The sequence below is a fragment of the Apis laboriosa genome, unplaced genomic scaffold (genome assembly GCF_014066325.1).
Source record: "Apis laboriosa isolate Shangri-la unplaced genomic scaffold, ASM1406632v1 scaffold14_cov150, whole genome shotgun sequence".
Lineage (NCBI taxonomy): Eukaryota > Metazoa > Arthropoda > Insecta > Hymenoptera > Apidae > Apis > Apis laboriosa.
In genome coordinates this window covers 372206-392962 of record NW_025221798.1, presented here as the reverse complement: position 1 = coordinate 392962, position 20757 = coordinate 372206, and the positions used below count along the sequence as shown (strand labels likewise).

At 30.3% G+C, this 20757-nt stretch overlaps 1 protein-coding gene across 1 annotated transcript; it reads left to right on the top strand.

Moving 5' to 3' along the window:
* The first annotated feature begins 1059 nt into the window (after window positions 1-1059).
* Window positions 1060-5626, top strand: LOC122710614. The gene is made up of 2 exons (XM_043928573.1): window positions 1060-1615; window positions 5602-5626. Exons 1-2 carry the CDS (start codon window positions 1215-1217, stop codon window positions 5624-5626), a joined length of 426 nt encoding a protein of 141 aa, XP_043784508.1. The 5' UTR covers window positions 1060-1214.
* Window positions 5627-20757: the final 15131 nt, after the last annotated feature.

The window sequence follows — 20757 nt, the reverse complement described above, 5'->3', positions numbered from 1 at the left end:
TAAAAGTTGGTATGCAATATATTTAAAAGGTTTATATACTTATTAAGTTATAATTTTAAAGTTATTCCATTAAGTTATAATTTTGCAAGATACAAATAGAATATCTTATTTTGCTGCCATTTCACTTTATTTAAAGTAAAATAAGAATGGGTATAAACGGTTAATAAATAATTTTTAATAGATATACGTAACAATTTTTATGTTTCAATTTTAATCTCTTCTTAAATTTTCAATTTATTTTATTCGACCACCCTGTAGAGAGAGAACACACAGTGGCCTTGCTTCGTTGCGACCTTTCTTCCCCGTGATTCGCCCAATTTCTCGCGACTGGTCGTTCCGCGTCGCGTCTACCGGTGCTGCCGCCAGGTGGTATCCATCGAAATCAGGCACAGGGCGAGAGTTTCTTGGTTGTGTGGTGCGCGGAGTGAGTCGGCGTGATCGCGGAACGGAAGGAAGATCGTGTTTGGACGTTGGCGTAGACGCTCTTATACACGTTGTCACAGCTTCCTTCCCGCCTCTCTCTTTCTCTAGCTTCGATCCTTCCCTCATCCTGTCGCGAAACAACGTTTTCTCATCCATTCCATTCCCGTTCCGTGGTTCAAAAAAACGAAGGTGCGCTTGGATACATCGCCCCTCGAAAATAGATTCGTCGCGAAAGTTGGGGCGAATGGGGTTGCACGTGCGTGAGTCTGCCAGTGGCGGAGGTGTGTCGATAGGTTTAGCCGTGGTCGCGTGCGTGTATGAATTCGAGAGGAGGCAAAAGTATCGGGTTACGGCCCGTCCGTCCTTATCGTATGTGCCGCGTCCGCAGGACAACTGAAGGCGATTCGATCTGGAGCTTGGAAGAAGGGGATCATATTTCAAAACATTTCACCGAGGAGAACGAGAAACGGGTCAAAGAGGGGAGAATTATTCGAGTGTCGATTGCCGAGCGCGTTGTAACATTTCGAGGTGGGGCGAGAAGAAGAGGGAAAAAGAGATCAAATTACAAAACATTCGACCGAGGGGACCGAGAGAGGGACCAAGGACGAAACAATTGTCGAGGTGTCGGTTACGAATCGTAATTTCGAAAGGAGGCAGCAGAAGAAGAGCGGAAAAGGGAAGAGAGAGACGAGGCAAAGCGTGGCCATAAGCGCGAGAGAAGCTCGCGAGAGGAGCAGCCACGGAGGCAGAGCGAGAGAGGTGGAGTGAACGGGCGATAATCGAGGATTTGAATGGGTGGGCCGGGAGCCGGTAGGGTTAACAGGCACGAGCTGAACGCGGTGCCAAAGAGCGACGTCGGTCACGGGGATAGGACCCTCGTAATCGACGAGCCAACAGCACCAGCACCGGCCTGTCGGTGTCACCCGGCTTCGGACGCTGTGATCTCAGCATCTGGCCACCTGGTCCCCGCCCAACTGCCGCCTTCGCCGCCGCCACTCGCCTCGTTGCACATCGACAACGTGAACAATTGCAGCTCGATCGGCAACAACACTACTGCCAAACCGGACGCGATCTCGAACGATACCAAAGCTGCTGCTACCATGTCCTCGCCGCCCAAGCATCGAAGGGGCTTCGACCCCAACGACGTAAACGCCACCGATTATCGCCGTTATCGTCGAGTTAAGACGAGACGGTGAGTTTCTTTTTTCGCCCATCTTGATTTTATTTCTATATGGACTCTCCGTTCGAGCGGAGATACGTGTTCACCTTGCCGTTTATATACCGTTTCGTAAAACCCTTATTCATATGGAACGAGGATACCGATTTGGACGGAGTTTTTGTAGTAGTTTCTTTCTTTGGCGCGAGGGTGCTCTGTACATTGTCGAACTTTCACTCTCGACCAGCAATGTCTTTACTAAAAAGCGAAAAATAACCGTTGAGTATTCTATTCTGATTTTTCCGTTGTGAAGTAAAATTTTTTGAGAATTGTTTTCGAGAGTAGTTTTCGTCACTGAACATCGATGGCTTTAGCAGTAATTATCCAACAACAATTTTAATGCTTGATGGCTATTCTGTAGTGTCCATTTTATATAATATAATATAATATAATATCCTCGAAAGTTTTAATATAGGGTGCGAACTGTCCCTATGGGGGGAATACGCTTGAAACTGTTGTTCTTAAAATATTTCTTGCTACTGTTGAAAAATGAAATTTTTTCTCAGTATAGTCACAGTATTCTCTTGCGAAAAATAATATCGTGAATATAACTCTCAAAAATTTTATTATAAAATATGAACTGTCATTAAAGTGTAAATTTGAGAGTGAAACACTTGGGAGTTATTTTTCGCAAGTGGACATTGTGTTGGGAGTGAAAGTTTTGGTATTGTACACTTGCCAGAAATACTCTTAAAAGTTTTGTTCTCAAATGTACCTTAAATGCACCCTAATGGCATTTTTAGCGTCGCCATTGACCTATGCCTAAAGGTCTCCTCTAAAGTGAAATTATTGTCGGATAGTCACTCTCGATGTAATATCCACTTGTACTCAAAAGAATTTTACTTTGAAATATATTGGCATTTTACGACAACAGTGATGAAAATGGAAGGTTTAACGATTTATAATCCTATAGATTATTTGACTGATATATATCTATCTTTATTTATTTCTATTTGTATTATTATATTATATTTCGCTCTCTTTCTGTCTTATCTTTTTTCTTTATTCTTTTTTTGAGAATATTTAATTGATGTAAATTATTAAGTTATTATTGATAAATGATCGAGTTCTTAATAAGGCTTTTAATTTAAATTGATATTTAAAATAATATTGATTCAGGAATTATATTAACATTATTATAATTGAAATTCTTAATTGGCTATTAATTTTTATACATAGTTTTTATTTTCGTATCCAATTAAAATTTTTCACTCGAATGACAGATTGCTTGTTCTCTCAATATAACCTTGTCGAAAGTGCTCTATTAATTATACAGCTCTGTTAACAAGAGTTCCTTAACGCGATATGTTATATTTCAAATCTGTATATTAAAAACTCACTTAATTTAATGATGTAATATATTTCATTAAAATACAATTTATTTTATTATTTTATATTATAATCAAAAAATTGACAAGAAATTATTCAAATTGTATTCAACGAGTTTTAAGTTTTAATTTTTACATAAAATAAAAATTTATTAAAAAGAATTAGAAAAAAATTTAGATACAAAATTTATATTATTATTATAATACTTAATTTGAAATTATCATTTTATATGAAATAATATATAAATAATGTAAATGTAATATAATAATATAATAGTATACAATCTGACAATTTAATCTTGTCGAAAGATTATTTTTGAGGTTATGTTAGATCCATGTTAGAATCTATGTGAATTTATGTTCTTTCAAAGTTAAATCATTTCCTTGTGCTCGTTAAACTTTCCGTAAATCTTTTCTCCGTGAATTTCTCTATTTTCAACAAAAAGAAATGCTCTCAAACTGTCCAATTTGCATAACTCGTTCCATATATCTTCAACCCGCCTATACCTTATTTTCATGTTCTGCCTCATTACCCTGTGCTGCAACCATCCTTGGATTCCTCGTGTTTCGTTCGGTCGTTGACCGTCGTCTCCAAACGTGTTTGGCATTCTATAATCGGTTCATCTTGAATAATTTAAACGGTTCTACTCGGGGGTAGAGGTCATCGTCAATTCACTTTCGATCGAACGATTTTCGCCCTCGAGAATCGGAAATAATTAATTACGGTGGAAACGGTGCTCGATTAAATTTCACAAAAATTCGATTAAATTCGTACGATCAATTTTCTCCATTACTCAATGCTGATTTTAATAGGCAAGAAGAAGTGATAGAAGTCAAAAGATTGAACGAAATAGACAAACTTTGAAAAACGAAAAAAAAATTATTTCTCTTTATGAAAATAATATCGATGAATTGTTAAGAATCTTTGAAATGAACGATTGAAATGAGTCTTAATTGAAATTAATTTAATTTATGATATTTTTGGACTCAAATTGAACTCAAGTGAAAATTTCAATAATCCAAAATTATTTTCATGAAAATAAGAAGAGAATTATAAAATTAAAATTTTTATTATATATTTCTGTAGCAATATTTGAAATATTGTTTTAAACAATATCATTTTTTTATTCGCTCTATCTATTTACACGAAACAATTCTTTTATCGAATTTGAAATAAAGAAAAAAATTTGAGACTATTATTTCAAATGAAAAATCTATTTTTTTCAAATAACGATATTAAAAAATAAATTATTCCAAACTATTTTCTATTCTTTTTCATTTCAATTTCAAATAAAATTTGCTTAAATCTGATTACATCTAGTCTTTCATTTTGTCGAGTTGAGTGCTTGAATCAATTCTTGGGGAAAAAACGCTATCCTTTTAGTGAAAATTTAATCCTTTATCAATTCCTGAATTTAATTAAATTTAATCGAGCTCTACCGGATATATGTATCAGATATAATTTTTTCGCTTCGAAGAAATACCTTAGGGAAACACGTTGACATACTCGCCGTTTCACTGACTCATGAATTTACCCGACATATTTCCGCTATACTTCCGCCTCACTCCGCGCTATAAATTCGTTATCGATTCGTACCAAACGGCTGACAACAACCAGACCCTTCCAATATAGTCTATTTTTTTTTTGGTCGGTTAAAATTTATCGAGAGTCGCAATATTTAGTTAAAAAATTTCCTGCAAGAATTTAGAGCACGTAGAATTCATTAATTTTTATTTTTATTAACAAAGTCTACAAAGTTATGCTGGACGATTAGTATTTAGTATTATATTACTATCGCTTAAGAATACCGTGTATTGTTGATAGTGATGAGATTTGGAATGCTTTGAATCGCTTCAAATTTTTAAAATGGTAGAAAATTCGAATTATTATGAATCTGGTTTCGAAATCTAAAGATTCTTGAAAATCTTGTTTTAGAAAGCTTTAACAGATTTAAGAATTGTTCTGTGATTTCTCTCTCTTATATGTTTTTAAAAATTGGCCAATGTTCTTTGATTCAAAGATAAATTAAAATTAAGAAAAACTTTTCGAAATTTTCGAAATCTATTTAGAGCTTTCAAGATTTTCAAGAATTTTTGGTATCTATTTGAAATGATTCAAAACACTCTAATTCTCATCATTTTTAATGTCAGCAGTAATAAAAAATAATAAAAAACAATATTTATCAACTACCTTTGCGACGAGGATTCACTGTTTCATATTCGATCATTAAGTGCAATTACATTGGTCACGATCGGTACTGGGATGGGTGACCGTTCGAGAAAAGTCGTTTTGTGTATTTCGTTAATAAGTGATTCGAAATTTAAATTGTAATAATAAGATCAAATTCGATGACCAATTGAAAACTTTTAATAGTTTTTTATTATATTATAATTTTATTATAAATACATACAAATTATATAAACAACAATTATATAAATAAAATAAATTTGTCGATCTCGAGGGCAGACCGAACGGTTTGAAACACGAGGAACTTGGACGAAGCATGATCCCAGCGTTTGACCAAAAAACAACAACCCCCCCCCCTATCCCCCTCCATTCCTTATACGGAACACGGCGTTCCAGCCTTATATCACGCAGCTTCCACTGACAGCGAATGTGCACAATGTTCACAGAGGCTTTGTATGTTCCACACCGTGACCTTGGGCGCCGGACACAGACCTCCCCGACATCTCCCGACATATATCTGTCAGCACGAGGCATATATAAAACACACACAAGCTTGCGATGTTCGATGTTGGACCGCTTACTGGTTGTGTACCCCTGAATAATAAAAATTAACGAATGAAATGCGATGAAAAAAAAAAAAAAAATGAGCGAACCAAAAAAAAAAAAAAATGTAACTAACACTATATAAGACGAAAGCCTGCCATGGCTAGGCTGCATGTGTCGTCCTAAGTCGGCGTTTCCTGATTGCTCGATCGGACCAACGAGTGGCGTCCTCGACGAGAGTTGCCACGATAGATCGCATAGATACGAAAAAAAAAAAAAAAAAAAAAAGTAAACAAGCAAAAAATATATATAAATATGTGAATAATAATAAAAACGTAGGCGGCATATTGGCTCCCATCGTTCTCCCGATGCTTTCGATCGAAGCTTGGAATGCGATGCAATGAAATGGAATGAAATGGTATGAAGAGTCTTGCACCTTGGACAATAAAGCTTTCACGCACTACTCAATTATCTATGTGGACCGGAGAAGAGACCCGGCTACGTCCTCTTCTCCCTTCTCGCGGCGAATATCTGGAATGCTTTGTTCGATGTGTCGAACCCGAAAGAAATTGACTTCCGCTCGAGAAATGTGCGAGGAAATGCAGGAAATCGAAATCGAAACGGCCCCGGAACCCTCCTCCCTTTCCCACCGTTCCAACCCCTCCTTTCTTTTTTACTGATGAAGGAACATTGGCGAGTGATACAAACTGATTTTGATGAATGAAACTTTTCGTAATTTTGTTTCTTGGATCGATTTTTCATATCTTGTTGAGTTTCCGATATTTTTTTATTTTAATTAAAAAAAAATTGTTTTTTTCACCAAGATGCATTTTTCATATTTAAATGTTTTTAAATCGTAAATGATGAAAATATATATAAAATATATATATATAAAAGATGTATAAAAAAAAATGTATAATATAAATAAAAATTTTACTATTTTCAAGGATCTATAAATCTGCATAAAATATTTTTGAAAATAAATTTATTCCGTGAAAATATTTTTTAAAAATATTTTTTATATAGATTTATAGCCGTGTAAAACTTTTATTCGAATTATTTTTTATATTATATTTTTTGTTGCTTTCACAATTTATAAGCACTTAAATGGAAAGCGCATCTCGAATAAAAAGTCGATTCCTCGTTAATCTTGGAAATACATTTTGACTACATTTAGAAAATGATATTATTTATTTCATCTCAAATTATTGCTTCTTATAATAAAAAATTAATTTTGTTTTAATAATAAAATTTTGATTTATTAGTTCGATATGCATACATATCATGTGCAACTAAATTGTGATACGTAAAATATTATTATAAATAATAATTAATTAATAATATTATTACATATAAACTATAAAAATATTAGATAAAATAAATATATCAATAATATTTTTTCATCAATAGGTATTTAAATGTCTTATATTATTCTATTATATAAATAAACATGCTTCGAATAAAAAAAAAATTATATTTTTGTCTTATATGGGTACAAAATAACCTTTCCTTAAACCGACCTTAATCTTCTAAACCTTCTAATGCCTTAAAAAATTAAAAAATGAATAATTCATACAAACATGTTCTATCTTAAATCATAATATAATATTTTATACTTTCTACAATCAGTATTTTTTACTCTCCAAAAATATATAAATGTTTGGAATTTTATGTCATCAAACTATTGTCACTCTTCCTCCTTTTTCTTTTTGCATGAATTGTTTTCTTTTCTTCCTTTTAATATGAAATGTGTTTCAAGATGGATTATTTTTAAAGTAGAAAAAAAAAAAAAAAAAACAAATGTGAATTTATACGTGAAAACTGTCAGAGAAGATCGTCGACCGAGATGGGAATAGATGAAGTGGGATGGGATGATGCGAGGTGGGTATTGTGAACGCTATGGCGACAGAGGAGTGTCGACGTACGAGTGATAAATGTCGCGTACGAATTGCAGATTTTACACGAAGAACACATTGTTAATCTTCCTCTGGACAATGAATACTTTACGTCTGTTCGCTCTGTTTGCGTCTTGTCAATGCTTCGACGAACTTTTTAATTAACATAGTGTTTTCCCAATTTTTATGGTTTAACGACACGTTTGAAAATTTCAGGTTAGGTTTTATGGCAATAACCAATAATTGTTTTTATGTATTTTAAATGATAAAATATTTTGACGAAAAATAAGATAAAACGTTTTGTTGTAAGATATTAGCAACATAAAAATATTTATGATACTGTAGAATTTTACTATAGATTTTACGTTAGATTTTATGGCAATACACCATAACTATTAGAATAAAAATTGAGCATCTTGTGGCAAAAGAAAGGATGCAGATCTAACACTTTCTTAAGCTATATAATAATATATTTAAAAAAAAATTTACGTTCTAGCGTGAATAAACAATTAGTGAAGACAACGATAAAGAGTAAGAGATTTAGTATAGATGTTGGATTATTTTGCGGAATAAAGATGCAGATTATATATCGTTTTATGCAATAAGATCCGAACTTGTCAAAAATTGAAATAGAGACTTATTAATTCGTTAAAATTAGATATTAATTATTAAAAATATAATATATTTTTATTTTTATTTTTTATTTTAACAAATATATAAATTATCCGTAATATCAACGTATAAATATATTTCAATTATAATTAAAGATTTTTGATTGTCCATGCAAAATTCCGTAAAATTATTTATAAATATTAATAAACGTATTGAATACATTTATGTTCGGTGAAATTTTAATGCGAAATTTATATCCGTTGAAAAGTATTGGATTAGTGAAATGCGTAGAGATCGGTGAAAATAGTTCGCCCAGAATTTTTTAGTTTGCGCGTTATGAGAAATTCTCGTGTATATATTGCTATCGAAAATATTTCAATAAAAATCTATCTCTTTTTCATCAGGCATAGATATGTGTAAAATTCTCTCCCGAATTTCTATCTCGTTGAACGCGTGTTTGCGCGAGAACCGTTATGAAATCGCGAACAATTTTTACTCGAAAATCGTTTTTGGATCGCCAGGATTGAATAATATCGTCGCGCTTCGAGCGTATTACTCCCTCTTACTTTCCATTTGTACACATGCTCGCTCGCGCACACGTATACGCGCACGAGTGACGGACAAGAATAGGATGGCGTTGCTTGCAATGAAGAGTCTCGGAATCGGTCGAGATCGATCGAGCGTTCTCAGTCACTTACAGTGTTTTGGTATAATTGGAAGGATGGATTAATCGATAAATATGAATGGGATGTTATTTTCGGTCGAAAAGTTTTTTAACTTTGACCCAATCACGGCGTTTTTTAACGGCGATGTGAATATATTAACCTTGTTAATATTATTCGTGGACAACACCTTTAGAGAATCGATTCTGAGAAAAATAAATACAAAAGCTGGTATAAAAAAAAAAAAAAGAAAAAGAAAAAAAGAAAAATGTCGTTTGAGGTTTATTTATTAAGTTATAAGTAAAAGAGAAGGATGAGATGGCTCTATCCCATAGTTTTACTCTATCTGCGTCTCGTCTCATCTTGATGCAAATTTAATAAATAAGTTTTAATTGAAATTCGTATACACTTTTTGTATACAACTTTTGCGTACGTTCTCTTCTTTAGATTTTTAATGAAACGTTTTGTTATTGTAACGAACGAGAATTTTATACGATAGAATTACATAAATTAATTTTACGATGATATTCAATATTATATGATATTTTTATTATATTAAAAGCATTTTAAGCCATAAATAAATAATAATAATTATTAAATATATTATAAATCATTATTTTTTTATACAAAATTTACCTTAAATAAATAAACATTGTTGTTATTATTATTAATTGATTAAGAACATACATCTCTTTGAATTCTTACAACGGGACAAGTATTTGCTCATTTGCTTTACATTCAATATTTAAATTAGAAAGAAGTAGAGCAAAATAAATTATCGTTTAAATTTTACATATTAAAATGCTAAAACTAAAGAAAGTATTATATTGTTACTTTTTTTTTTTTTTTTTTTTTAATAATTTTCAATAAATTCCCGACCTTTTTCACGTATAATTGATCCAATACGATATAATTGATATTTGATTGTTTCGACAATGGTATAAACCACTCGAATACAGCAACGCTTAAATTTTTATCTGGAAAATTAATCCCTTTTGACTTTTTGATGCATTTAACGATCGCGAATAGTTTTCAATATCACGATTTCGTCTTATCGCGTAGGATATCACTTTTCAACCCCGTATTTTTATGTATTTCGCTGGATCTCCTAATAAATCAACGTTTAAATTTTTATCCGGGATTAATCTCTTTCGACTTGTTGATACATTTAATCATTGGATCTGTTGTAAACAGATTTTGCTACACCGCATTTTTTATATCAATTTATTTTTCAACACGATATATTCGCATTAAATTTATTACTCATTCATCACGTCCCAGTTTCATAATTATTTCGTGTTTCTCTTCAATTTTATACTGAATCGTTACGAATAAATTTCGTACGATAAATAAAAATGAAATAATAGATTGGGGGCGATGTACACATTTATATATACGTTATTTTTATAATAGGAAATATATTGTTCGGATAATAAATAGAACTGTTTGAATTGAACAAGGTATTTTAATTTAAAATAAAAAGATTCTATTATTCTCTGTATGGTAATACATTAATCTTTATTAAATATTAACATTATAAGTCATAGATAACAGTGTGAAAATGAGATGTGTGTTCTTCTATTTTCACTTAATGCAAATTTCAATTATAACTAAATTTTTATAATTTAATAAATAAATCTTAACCAACATTTTTTTTAAAAAGAAATAAAAATAACTTCGAAATCTTCTCCAAAACTTGCACTAAAAGATAATCTTTATGATATGATATAATTTTTGTTTAACAATTTTTTTTCAATACAAATTTGGAAATATTTAAAATGTTAATAATAGTTATCCTCTATCAACATCAAACTATACATTTATTAACATTTATTTTATTACAATTAATTTACTTTATTCATTTTTAAAAAAAGAATACTTTCTGATCGTGCAACAATTAACTTTTTCCAAATTTTTGGACAATACTTTCATCTAATTATTTAAACTTGACGTTTAAAATCTTTAAAATGTTATTTCATTTGAATTAATTAACAGTGTATTACTTTTTCTGAAATTTCTTCTATTTCCAAACTTTTATTTCCAAACGCATTAAGCATTTTATTATAAACTTCAGATAATATTACTGTATTTATCTCAATTTTTTTTCAATACAAATTTGGAAATATTTAAGATGGTAATAATTATCGATCCTCTATCAACATCAAACTGTACTTTTATTAATTACAATTAACAAACCATTACTTTATCTATTTTCAAAACTCGAAAATTGAAAAAGAAAATGTAATAATTAAAAATATATTACTTTTTTGAAATTTCTTACTATTTCCAAATATTTGGACGACAATGCGCACAAGATACCATTTTATTATATCTCTAAACATATTAAAACCATATTTATATTTTAACAATTCTCAAACTTACCTTTCCAAAATAATATAAAATAATAAATTGGGCGATGTACACTTTTATATTATATTATTTTTATAATAGAAATTTATTTGAATTGATAATAATATTCACAATTATCTCTCTAAAACCGTTCCATCCCCCCTCAAAGCGGCGAGAGAATTGCGAGAGGTCGCAACATTTGCAGCCATCGGCGCGTTTAACCGCACGTGAGCGACAGATGACGACTTAAACGTTTCCCTAGATTAATAATACATATCGGGTGAAGTGGGGCACGCATCCATACCCATCTTATAGTCGTCGTGTTGTCGCCCCTTGTTCACGGTGTTCCCGTTCGATGGATGGCCGAGTTCTGCCTTCTTAATGATAAAGTGGATAGGATGTAGCTTGCCTCCCTGAGATTTAATTTGCCCCTTGTGCTCGAGATTCAATTTACGACGTCACCGTCGTCGGGATCAAGTCGAAAGTAAAAAAAAAAAAAAAAAAAAAAAGGAAAGAGGAAAGAAAGGAAGGGAAAGGGGGGGAAAGAGGGAAATCCTAGACTCGTCGAGGAATGGTTTCCAATAGCTATGAACGTCGTCGAGTCGATCGTTTATTTTCCATCCTCTTCCTTTTGCTTTTCCTTTCGAATTTGAAATCGATTCCATTTGTATCGGTTTAAAAGGAATAATTGATTTTGGATTTTATACGCAAGGGGGAGGAAAATTATTATATCTATAAAAAAGAAAAAATGTTTATTTTTGATTCAATTGTTGGAATGGAAATTTTTAGAATGCGATGATATGCTCATTTTTATTATTTAATTAATTTATTTATTTCGTAGTGTTGATTATTTTCGTGTATTTTGTTCAAAGTGAAATTTATATTATACTTATTCTTTTATTATATAAATGTGTATCATTTTTAATCGTAAAGGGATGATCAATTAGTTGTTGGATTGATCAGAGTTTGTTTCGATTTTTGATAAATTTGCGAAACCAAATCTTCGATGGAATTCAATGAAATTTTTTAGTTAAAAAAAATGTCGTTTTCTATTTAGAAAACTAGATATAAAATTCTTCTTTATGCTGGTTTAAAGAAGTCTAAAATTAATAATATAGGAAGCCTAATAAAAAAAAAAGTAGCGATCTAATCGAATATTTTTTCGATATGGTATAAATTAAAGAAGAGATCGGCTGCTTAAGATAATAAGCTCACGATTAGTGACGTTAAATTGTTATTAGTCATTTGTAAGTAGGTTATATGGTATTATTGAAATAAATTCTTATTCAAATAATAATTATCAAGGTGTCATGTTAATAACAATACTCGGATAGTTGGAAATATTAATTAATAAAAAATTTTCCAAAATTTATTCGTATCTAAAATTATTTTTAACTTTTCATCTAAAGTGAAATCTGTACTTCTTATATATATATAAGAAATTTTATTACTTGTCATATTTTATTTGAAAATAATTTACTAACATTCTCATTCTATTTTATTTCTAATTATTATTATTTTTTTTTAATTTTTTATGAAATGAAATCTATGCTTCTTATACGTATACAAGAAATTTTAATTACTTATCATCTTTTATTCTCCAATATTATTTTACATGACCAAGTATTCGATGAATAAATCATTAAAAATAATTTATTAATACTTCAAATAAATTTATTTCTCATTTTATTTGTAATTATATATATATTTTTAATTTTTGATCTCAAATAAAAAATATCCAAATGTAAACTAACGTTTACTTTATTTACATTTCTATTGCATTACAATATTATTTAAATTAATCTGTAACTATTTAATTCAAAATTGCAGAACTCGTATTAATTACAAGTAATACTTTCTTCTTACATTCATTTCTTAATTAAAAAAAAATAACCAATTTTAATTTCTCTTTAGAAACCAAGTTTGGCTAGAACGTTGTATTATCCATGCTTTACAAATCCATTGTCCGATTCATTTATTCACTTCGGCCGTTTTCTTGCATTTGTACCTTATTCTCTTATTTGTCGATCGTAATTGGTGAGAGTGGTGCTAATTTCGAGTCAAGGAGAGATCTAATTCAACGTTACCTAACACATTTCCACAAGCCCATTTTTTAATACGATCCTTCATTCACTCGTGGTATTTCTTCTCAGTGGTTACAAGCTTTCTGAAGCCTTTTAACCGTTTGTGTTATAAACCATTGCCTTCGCGTCAGGCTCGTCGCTCCTTATCACAGCCCCCTCCCTCTCGATCGACGAACAGATATTATTTTTTTTTTTGAAATAATCGACACTAAAATTGATAATATTTGTATCGTTTAGATTCTCATTGTTTCTAAACGTTGTCATAATGTCTCTTCCAAATTATCGATTCAAAATGATAAACTTGAGAAAAAGATAAGATAGATAAGATTTGTCAACGATTTTTGATTCTCATTAATAGAAAAATTAATAGAAAATTTGTTTGTGTACATTCGTGGAATGCTTTTCAATTCTAGACGCGAAAACAAATACAAAAATTTCGCTTATTTGTCAAATTATTAGAATGAAACAACTTTATCTAAACTCTAAAATTGCTCATAATTTAATGAATAAACATTTCACGCTTGTTTTAATCTCTCAAAAGTGTCTCATAAATGATATCAACACTCCATACACCCATATAATAAATTAAATAATCGAATGAATTAAAAATAAGAAATCAGTCGGTAACTGATGCAAATAAAATTCTATTATCATTTAACCCAACATTATAACACCATTTAGAAATTTATTTATATCGATACCAAAATTCTTAGGATTTGAAAATTTTTTAATACGATGTTAATACGTCACTGAAGACACCGCGTAGCATTGGAACAGGCTAACGTCCACCTGCCCGATGCAGACACGATAATTGGCGGTTAGTCGTATGCACGGCTTCACCCCGGTTTGTTGGTGGACATTTGTCACGAGTCGACGTGTACGATGAGCCTCTCGCGAATTTTACGATCGCGTCTGTGCGCACACCGGTCGGAGCTCGCCGTAGTTTAGCGGATCACGTTCTATGGCACGTTCGTTTCCTTTCTAATTTTTGAACGGTTAAGATTCTCTGCCGGTTTATGGCGATCGGGTAAAACGGGGTACGAGAAGCGCGATATGGATCGACACGTGGTGTTGAGCTCGACCTCTCGATGATTGTTTCTCGACCATTCACCGTAATCTTTGCTCGAAAATGATTTTTGTGCGTGATTGAAGTAATAACGAGTCAGTGTATCGGCAAATGTTTCGATGATGGAATAAATTGGGGTTTCACGATTGCTCGTAGGATTTGAAATATTGTATCGAGAATTGTGAATTCATTTCGAATATACTTAAGGTTAATAATTTGAAGAAAATAAGTAATATTGTATCAATTTTGTGCAGAAGTGAAAAAGAATAACTCTAAGAATTTTTAAATAAAAAAAACTTTGTCAGAAAAATTAATTCAATTAATTTAATTATTCAAATTATTCTTAATTCGAATCTTTACATATATCATATTTAAGGGGGAAAAAGGATGTTTTATGTACCCCATTACATGGTTCAAAGCGAAATCTTTCATCGTTTCGCAGATTCGAAACAATTCCAATGACATTTCGTCAGAAAATTAATAATAAAAATAATTAATTCAATTAATTTAATTATTCAAACTATTCTTTGAATTATTTGAATTTTTATATATATAATATTTAAGGAGAAAAGGATATTTTATGTACCCCATTACATGGTTCAAAGCGAAATCTTCCATCGTTTCGCAGATTCGAAACAATTCCAATGATATTTCAGTTAATAAAATTAAGATAATGATATGAAAAAAACGATTTCTATCATGAAATTATATAATTACTTATTCTCTACAATATTATTGATTTCATTTCAATAGTGAAATTAATAAATTGCGTTATTAAAACCAATATAAATAAATTTTATTTTAGTCAGAAAAATTAATTCAATTAATTTAATTACTCAAATTACTTCGAATTTTTATATATATAATATTTAAGGATATCTTATGTACCCCATTTTACCCTATTGAAATTTATATGAATATTTATTTGACACGTGATGTGCAAGATTTTGTCGAACGTGATGAAATAGAGGTTGAACAAGATGGATGAATAAATCGCGGGGGAAAAAATCAAGTTTTCAACCCGGAAGATTCATCAAACGCGCGATCATTTAGGACGATATTCGCGCTTGACTGAGTGTTAACATTTTAATTCGAATAGATTCGTCGAGCCATTTGATCGAATTGCAAACCATATAAACGAACACCCGAATAATTTTTTTTTTTTTTCAAGTCGTTCTTTCCACAAATTGACTCCTGTCCTGAATACAATAAAGTCTCCATTATCCGAATAACTGATGACACGAGAAGTTTTCGTACAATAAAAAAAAAAAAAAAAAAAAAATTGTACAAGAAAATTAAGATAATGATATGAAAAAAAACGATTTTTATCATGAAATTATATAATTACTTATTCTCTACAATATTATCGATCTCATTTCAATAGTGAAATTAAATTAAATTGTGTTATTAAAACCAATATAAATAATTTTATTTTATATGAAAAGTTATAAGTATGTAAATTGTATTATGTGCGAGATAATTTTTGTATCGATGTTGTATCATCTTTTAAATATAATTTTATGATTAATGATGGTAGAACGAAATTTTAATCCATCAAAAGAATCAATGCATCGTTTAAAAAATTATTTTCAAACGAGTTTCTCAAAAACTCACTATAAACTTTTGATCAAATTTTTCACGAGGGATAAATTTTATAATACATTATTATATAAACAATATCCAATTTCGAATTAAAATTTTGCCTCCATTGCTATAAGGTAAGAAGAGATATTTAAATGTTTAAATTGTTGCGAATTCGCTATGGATAATGGAGATTCTATTGCATCTTCGATGTCTGATTTTCATTTTCAACAATAATAAAAAAAGGGAGAGAGAAAAAAAAAAAAAGAGAATGTGTGTCAACAGATTGCGAGCTCCAAGGACAATAGTGGGATTCTTGTAATCGTGGATTTCTGTGAGACTAACTAAGAAAATGTCTTGATAGTGTGATATGGGTTTCGGTACCCTTGTTTTACATTCAGTGATTGTACTCGTCGCATCCAACACCTTTCTGCGATCTATCGGCGTTTGTACCTTTTGCCTACCATACTCTCTGGTTTTTACAATTTTTATTTCAAGCATATTACACTTGTAAGTATCGTTTATATAAAAATTTGAATTTAAATCATGTTAACGCTAGAGTTTCCAGACCGTCATTATTTTTGTTTTTAGTTAAACATTCGCAAACACATCAACTACCAGCTCTCTACCTTTAATTTTACTTTATTCTTTTTTTTTTCCGAGATGTCCTTAGACTACATTTTTTCGATCCGTTCGATCGTCAGATATTTTTTTTTTTTTTTTTTTTTTCTTTTTTTCCGACAAATCGATCGATCAAAATCGGGAAAATTGGCAAAAGTGTAGAATAGGATGGAGGAAATATGTGGATAAAGATTTTGATGATATTCATGAATTTTAATGAAATTTAAATAAATAAATACGTAAATAATATTTAAATCGAATTCGAAAGATTTCATAAATAATTTAAAAAATTATCGGACGATCATAATTTTTGCTTCGATAGTTTATAATAACGTCTATACATTAATAACATAACATTTTCCAATAGGGTGAAGTGTTTTTAACGACAACTTTTTATTTAAACCGCATATTGCGCAGATTTATTTCCCTCGAAAAATTCATGAAAATCACACAAGTGTTGTAGATATTTTTCAATCGAATCGAATTTCCCGCGATTAAAAATTGACTAAAAATTAAGAACGCCAGTCCCTCGACTAACTAAACTTGTTTCTCGAAACGAATCGCACAGGATTGGCGCCTCGTTATTATCGAGTAGATTAACCCTTTGCGGTCTGACTACTTTCGATTTCTCTCGAATCTCATTACACACCTGCCTCGCGTACAATGTTCGTTAACACGTTTCAGTTTGAGTGAAACGATCTAAAACAATTGAGACCAAGATGGAAAACTATTTGCAAGGAGTATAAAATATTTTCGAAATGACATTATTGAAAAGAGAGAGAGAAATTCAAAAATGAATCGAAAATGTATAGATAAAATGTTTAGCTCCATTTTTGAAATTAAGAATGATTGGCTTTGATTAATTTTGATTAAATTAGTTTAAGTTTGAAGGATAAATAAAAAAAGGGAAAGAGTGGATATGATAAAAAAATTTCTTAACAAATATTGTATAGTTTTTATCATCATATTAAAACAAAGGATTGACAATGAATTTTAAAAAAGAATATTCATAAATTGATTTATTTAAAAAGATATTTACCAAAAAGGATAGTACATTTTATTTCAAATAACGATTGCCTCAACAATTAATACAAAAGTTTCATTTCTTTGCCAACCGTTCGTCATTTTCGTATCAGTTTCGAATTAATTAATAATTGGAATATAACTTAAAATGGATGGAAAATTTAAACGAATGATTTTGTTCGAAAGATGCAAACAGAATGTGTTGATTAAATTTTTCTTTCTACTATCCCTTCTCAGTTCTCATTAAAAATGAAAAAAAAAAAAAAAAAAGAAAGAATTGTTTTCACTTTATCATCATTTTGTCGGAATTCGTGTCGTTACGCGTGCGCGTGGAGTCTGACCATAAGCTACCGAAACTACTTACTTACGTCACTCGCCCGGACCGAATATCGCTATGCATAATCTCGGTCGCCTTGCGTCTGACAATGAACGACTGTAACTACTTACTCTGCAATAACCAGCGTCACGGTTATTGGCTGGGTGAGGACAATAATGTATTGTTCGGACACCGGGCAATAATGCAAGACAATAGTGGTGTTAATATTAACGTCAAAACGGATAGTGGAACGAGTAAATTATTTGCCCGACGTCTCGCGCTCAAATCAGAAGTAAGTCAAATCGTAAAGGGTTGACACGTTTCGTGCTTTGCGTTCTTGTGCACGCGTTGTGGAATGGTCGAAAACAGTTTTCTGGCTACAATAGAATTAAATTTTTTTATTATATACAATCCAAGGGGTTGAATTTATGCAGATTGATATGAAAATTTGACATGGACATATCAATATATACTTCAAAAAGTAGCTGCATTAAAAGATTAACTCCTTTTTGTTACATTTGTCGACAATTAATAGTAGGAATTTTTTTATTCGCATTATATATTATTATTAATTTATATATATTTAATTATTTATTATATATTTATATTTGTTTATTTTTTATATTTTTTATATTTGTTCACTTGAAAAATATTAATATTTTGAAGAATAAAATTTTATTCTATTAAAATAATTTTTATATAACATATGTATCAAAAATTGGATAAAAAATTGGACAAAATTTTGATATTCTCGAGGCTGTCAGTTAATCGTTTTTGACCATTATATCGTATCATATCGTATAATTTATAGACAAACAATAAAATTTCAATAACAAAGAACAAGTTTTATTGTAGTGTATATCATTATTTTATAGATATACAACAGAATCTAGAAATATAACGATATCAAAATTTCAATAATTGCAAATGATACAACAAAATTTTGATACTTTCCTGGTCGATCAATCGTTTTGAATCGTATCGTTGAAAAGTCTCAACGATAAGACAAAGAAATTTGAGACAATTTTTTTTTTTTACCTACGCACGGAACGTGTGTAAAAAAATAAAAAAAAAAAACGTTCGCGGTGTTACATTTATCGAAGAGGAACGTTTGATAGTGTGTCTATAAGGATTCCTCTCTTAATTTAGGGCTCGAAACAAGATGCTGTTTTCACGAAAAACTTTTACGTGATGTCTTACCAAACAGCAGGGAAGGTTGAAATGAGCTGCAGAAGATGACGATGTGGATCGAGAGATTGTTGTTCTTGTTGGTGATACTTCCGGGCAAACAGGATCATCGTAGTCAGTTCCCTCGACGCAAGAAGCGGTGACAGTAAATTAATGCTGCACGCTGCTTTTTGTTTTTGTTTTCTTTTTTTTTTTTTAATCTTTTTCTGTTGTTGTTGTTGTTATTGTATATACAATAACTCGTAAAAGTGTTCGAACAGTTTATATATAGGAAACTTACAAATACAATATGTATGTTATACAAAGCTTTTTAATATCATCATTAATCAAAATAATACTTGATAAAGTTTGAAATAAACGTGTGTTATATTATTAGTTTTTGCTTTATCTATCGACCAAAATTTAACCTAAACTAATTTCAAAAACAATCAAAAATAATTTAACTTTTATATATGAAGATGAATTTATTTTGATTTATTCAAATTAGATTAGGTTATAAGTTTAGATTAGGAAGAAAAAATATTCTATTTTGTAAGTGCAAACAAAAGTACAATATATCTTGTTTAGATTTATTTCAAACTTTATCCATATAATATTGGTAGTTATATCTACTTATAGTGCTAATAATGTTTTTTTAAAAAACTTTATTTTATCGTATCTTACATATTTATTTCATATAATTCATATAATTTTTCCATGTTCAAATACTTTTGTGAGTTACTGTACGTAGCTAATAGAGTTCACGCTTTCTATTTCGGTTTACATAAAGGTGGAATTTTAATGTCAGGAAGCATTGAATCATTACGTTTGGGGCTTCTGCTTGTAAACCTCGACCATGAACGTTTGTATAACAACTTATACCGATCAGTCACTTTCTCCTTCGAAAGAAACCCGATGAAGTTGACACCACTGTTCGAAAGCTGTGTATATACAAACGTTCTTTTATACGGTTTACACGTTTGCCTAATTTTGAAGAAGATAATTCGTTCCGAATTGATTCTCTTCTTCTTTTTTTTTTTTTTTTTTTAATCAAAATTTTAAATCGACATTTTATGAAAATTCCTTCTTTTATCACTTTTAATCCGAAGCAATTTCCTATTATTGTAATTGGTTCAGTTAGTTGTAGCTTGAAATTGGGTATCAGTAATTAAACATCGACTGCAGGTAGTTTTTTTCAATGCGACATTTGTATTGATTACAATTGTATCCCTCGAGTTGAGTAATCGTTTACCCTATCAGTGATTTCAATTGTAAATTTGATTTCCAGTCGCTTGCAGCTAGAGGGAAATATTTTATATGAATAATATCTATACAGGGTGAAACGTGTAAATGGAACCACTTCGATTAGAAATTTATATTAATAAAATTTAACTTATTGTAATATATCATAATATAAAATTTTTATTAATGTAAAAGCAATTTTTATTCCTAATATCAAATAGTATACTAGTGATATATTAGTTAAGATGTAATTTATAAGTTGTGACAAAAAATATAATTAAACATAAATACTTTTTCTTTTGTAAGTAAATAAAGAAATTTATGTTTAATTGTTTCCCTCAAAATCATTCAATTTTTATCTGAAATATTTTTTACGAATGAAAATTGAATGAGGGGGATGTAAATTATTATTTACAAAATAATCGAAGTGAATTCAATTTC

Excerpts from the sequence above, each read along its gene's own strand:
- LOC122710614 (XM_043928573.1), top strand. The coding sequence starts at position 1,215 with ATGGGTGGGCCGGGAGCCGGTAGGGTTAACAGGCACGAGCTGAACGCG. Across the intron at positions 1,616-5,601 it reads CGTCGAGTTAAGACGAGACG|AGGCTTTGTATGTTCCACAC; the intron begins GTGAGTTTCTTT and ends CAATGTTCACAG.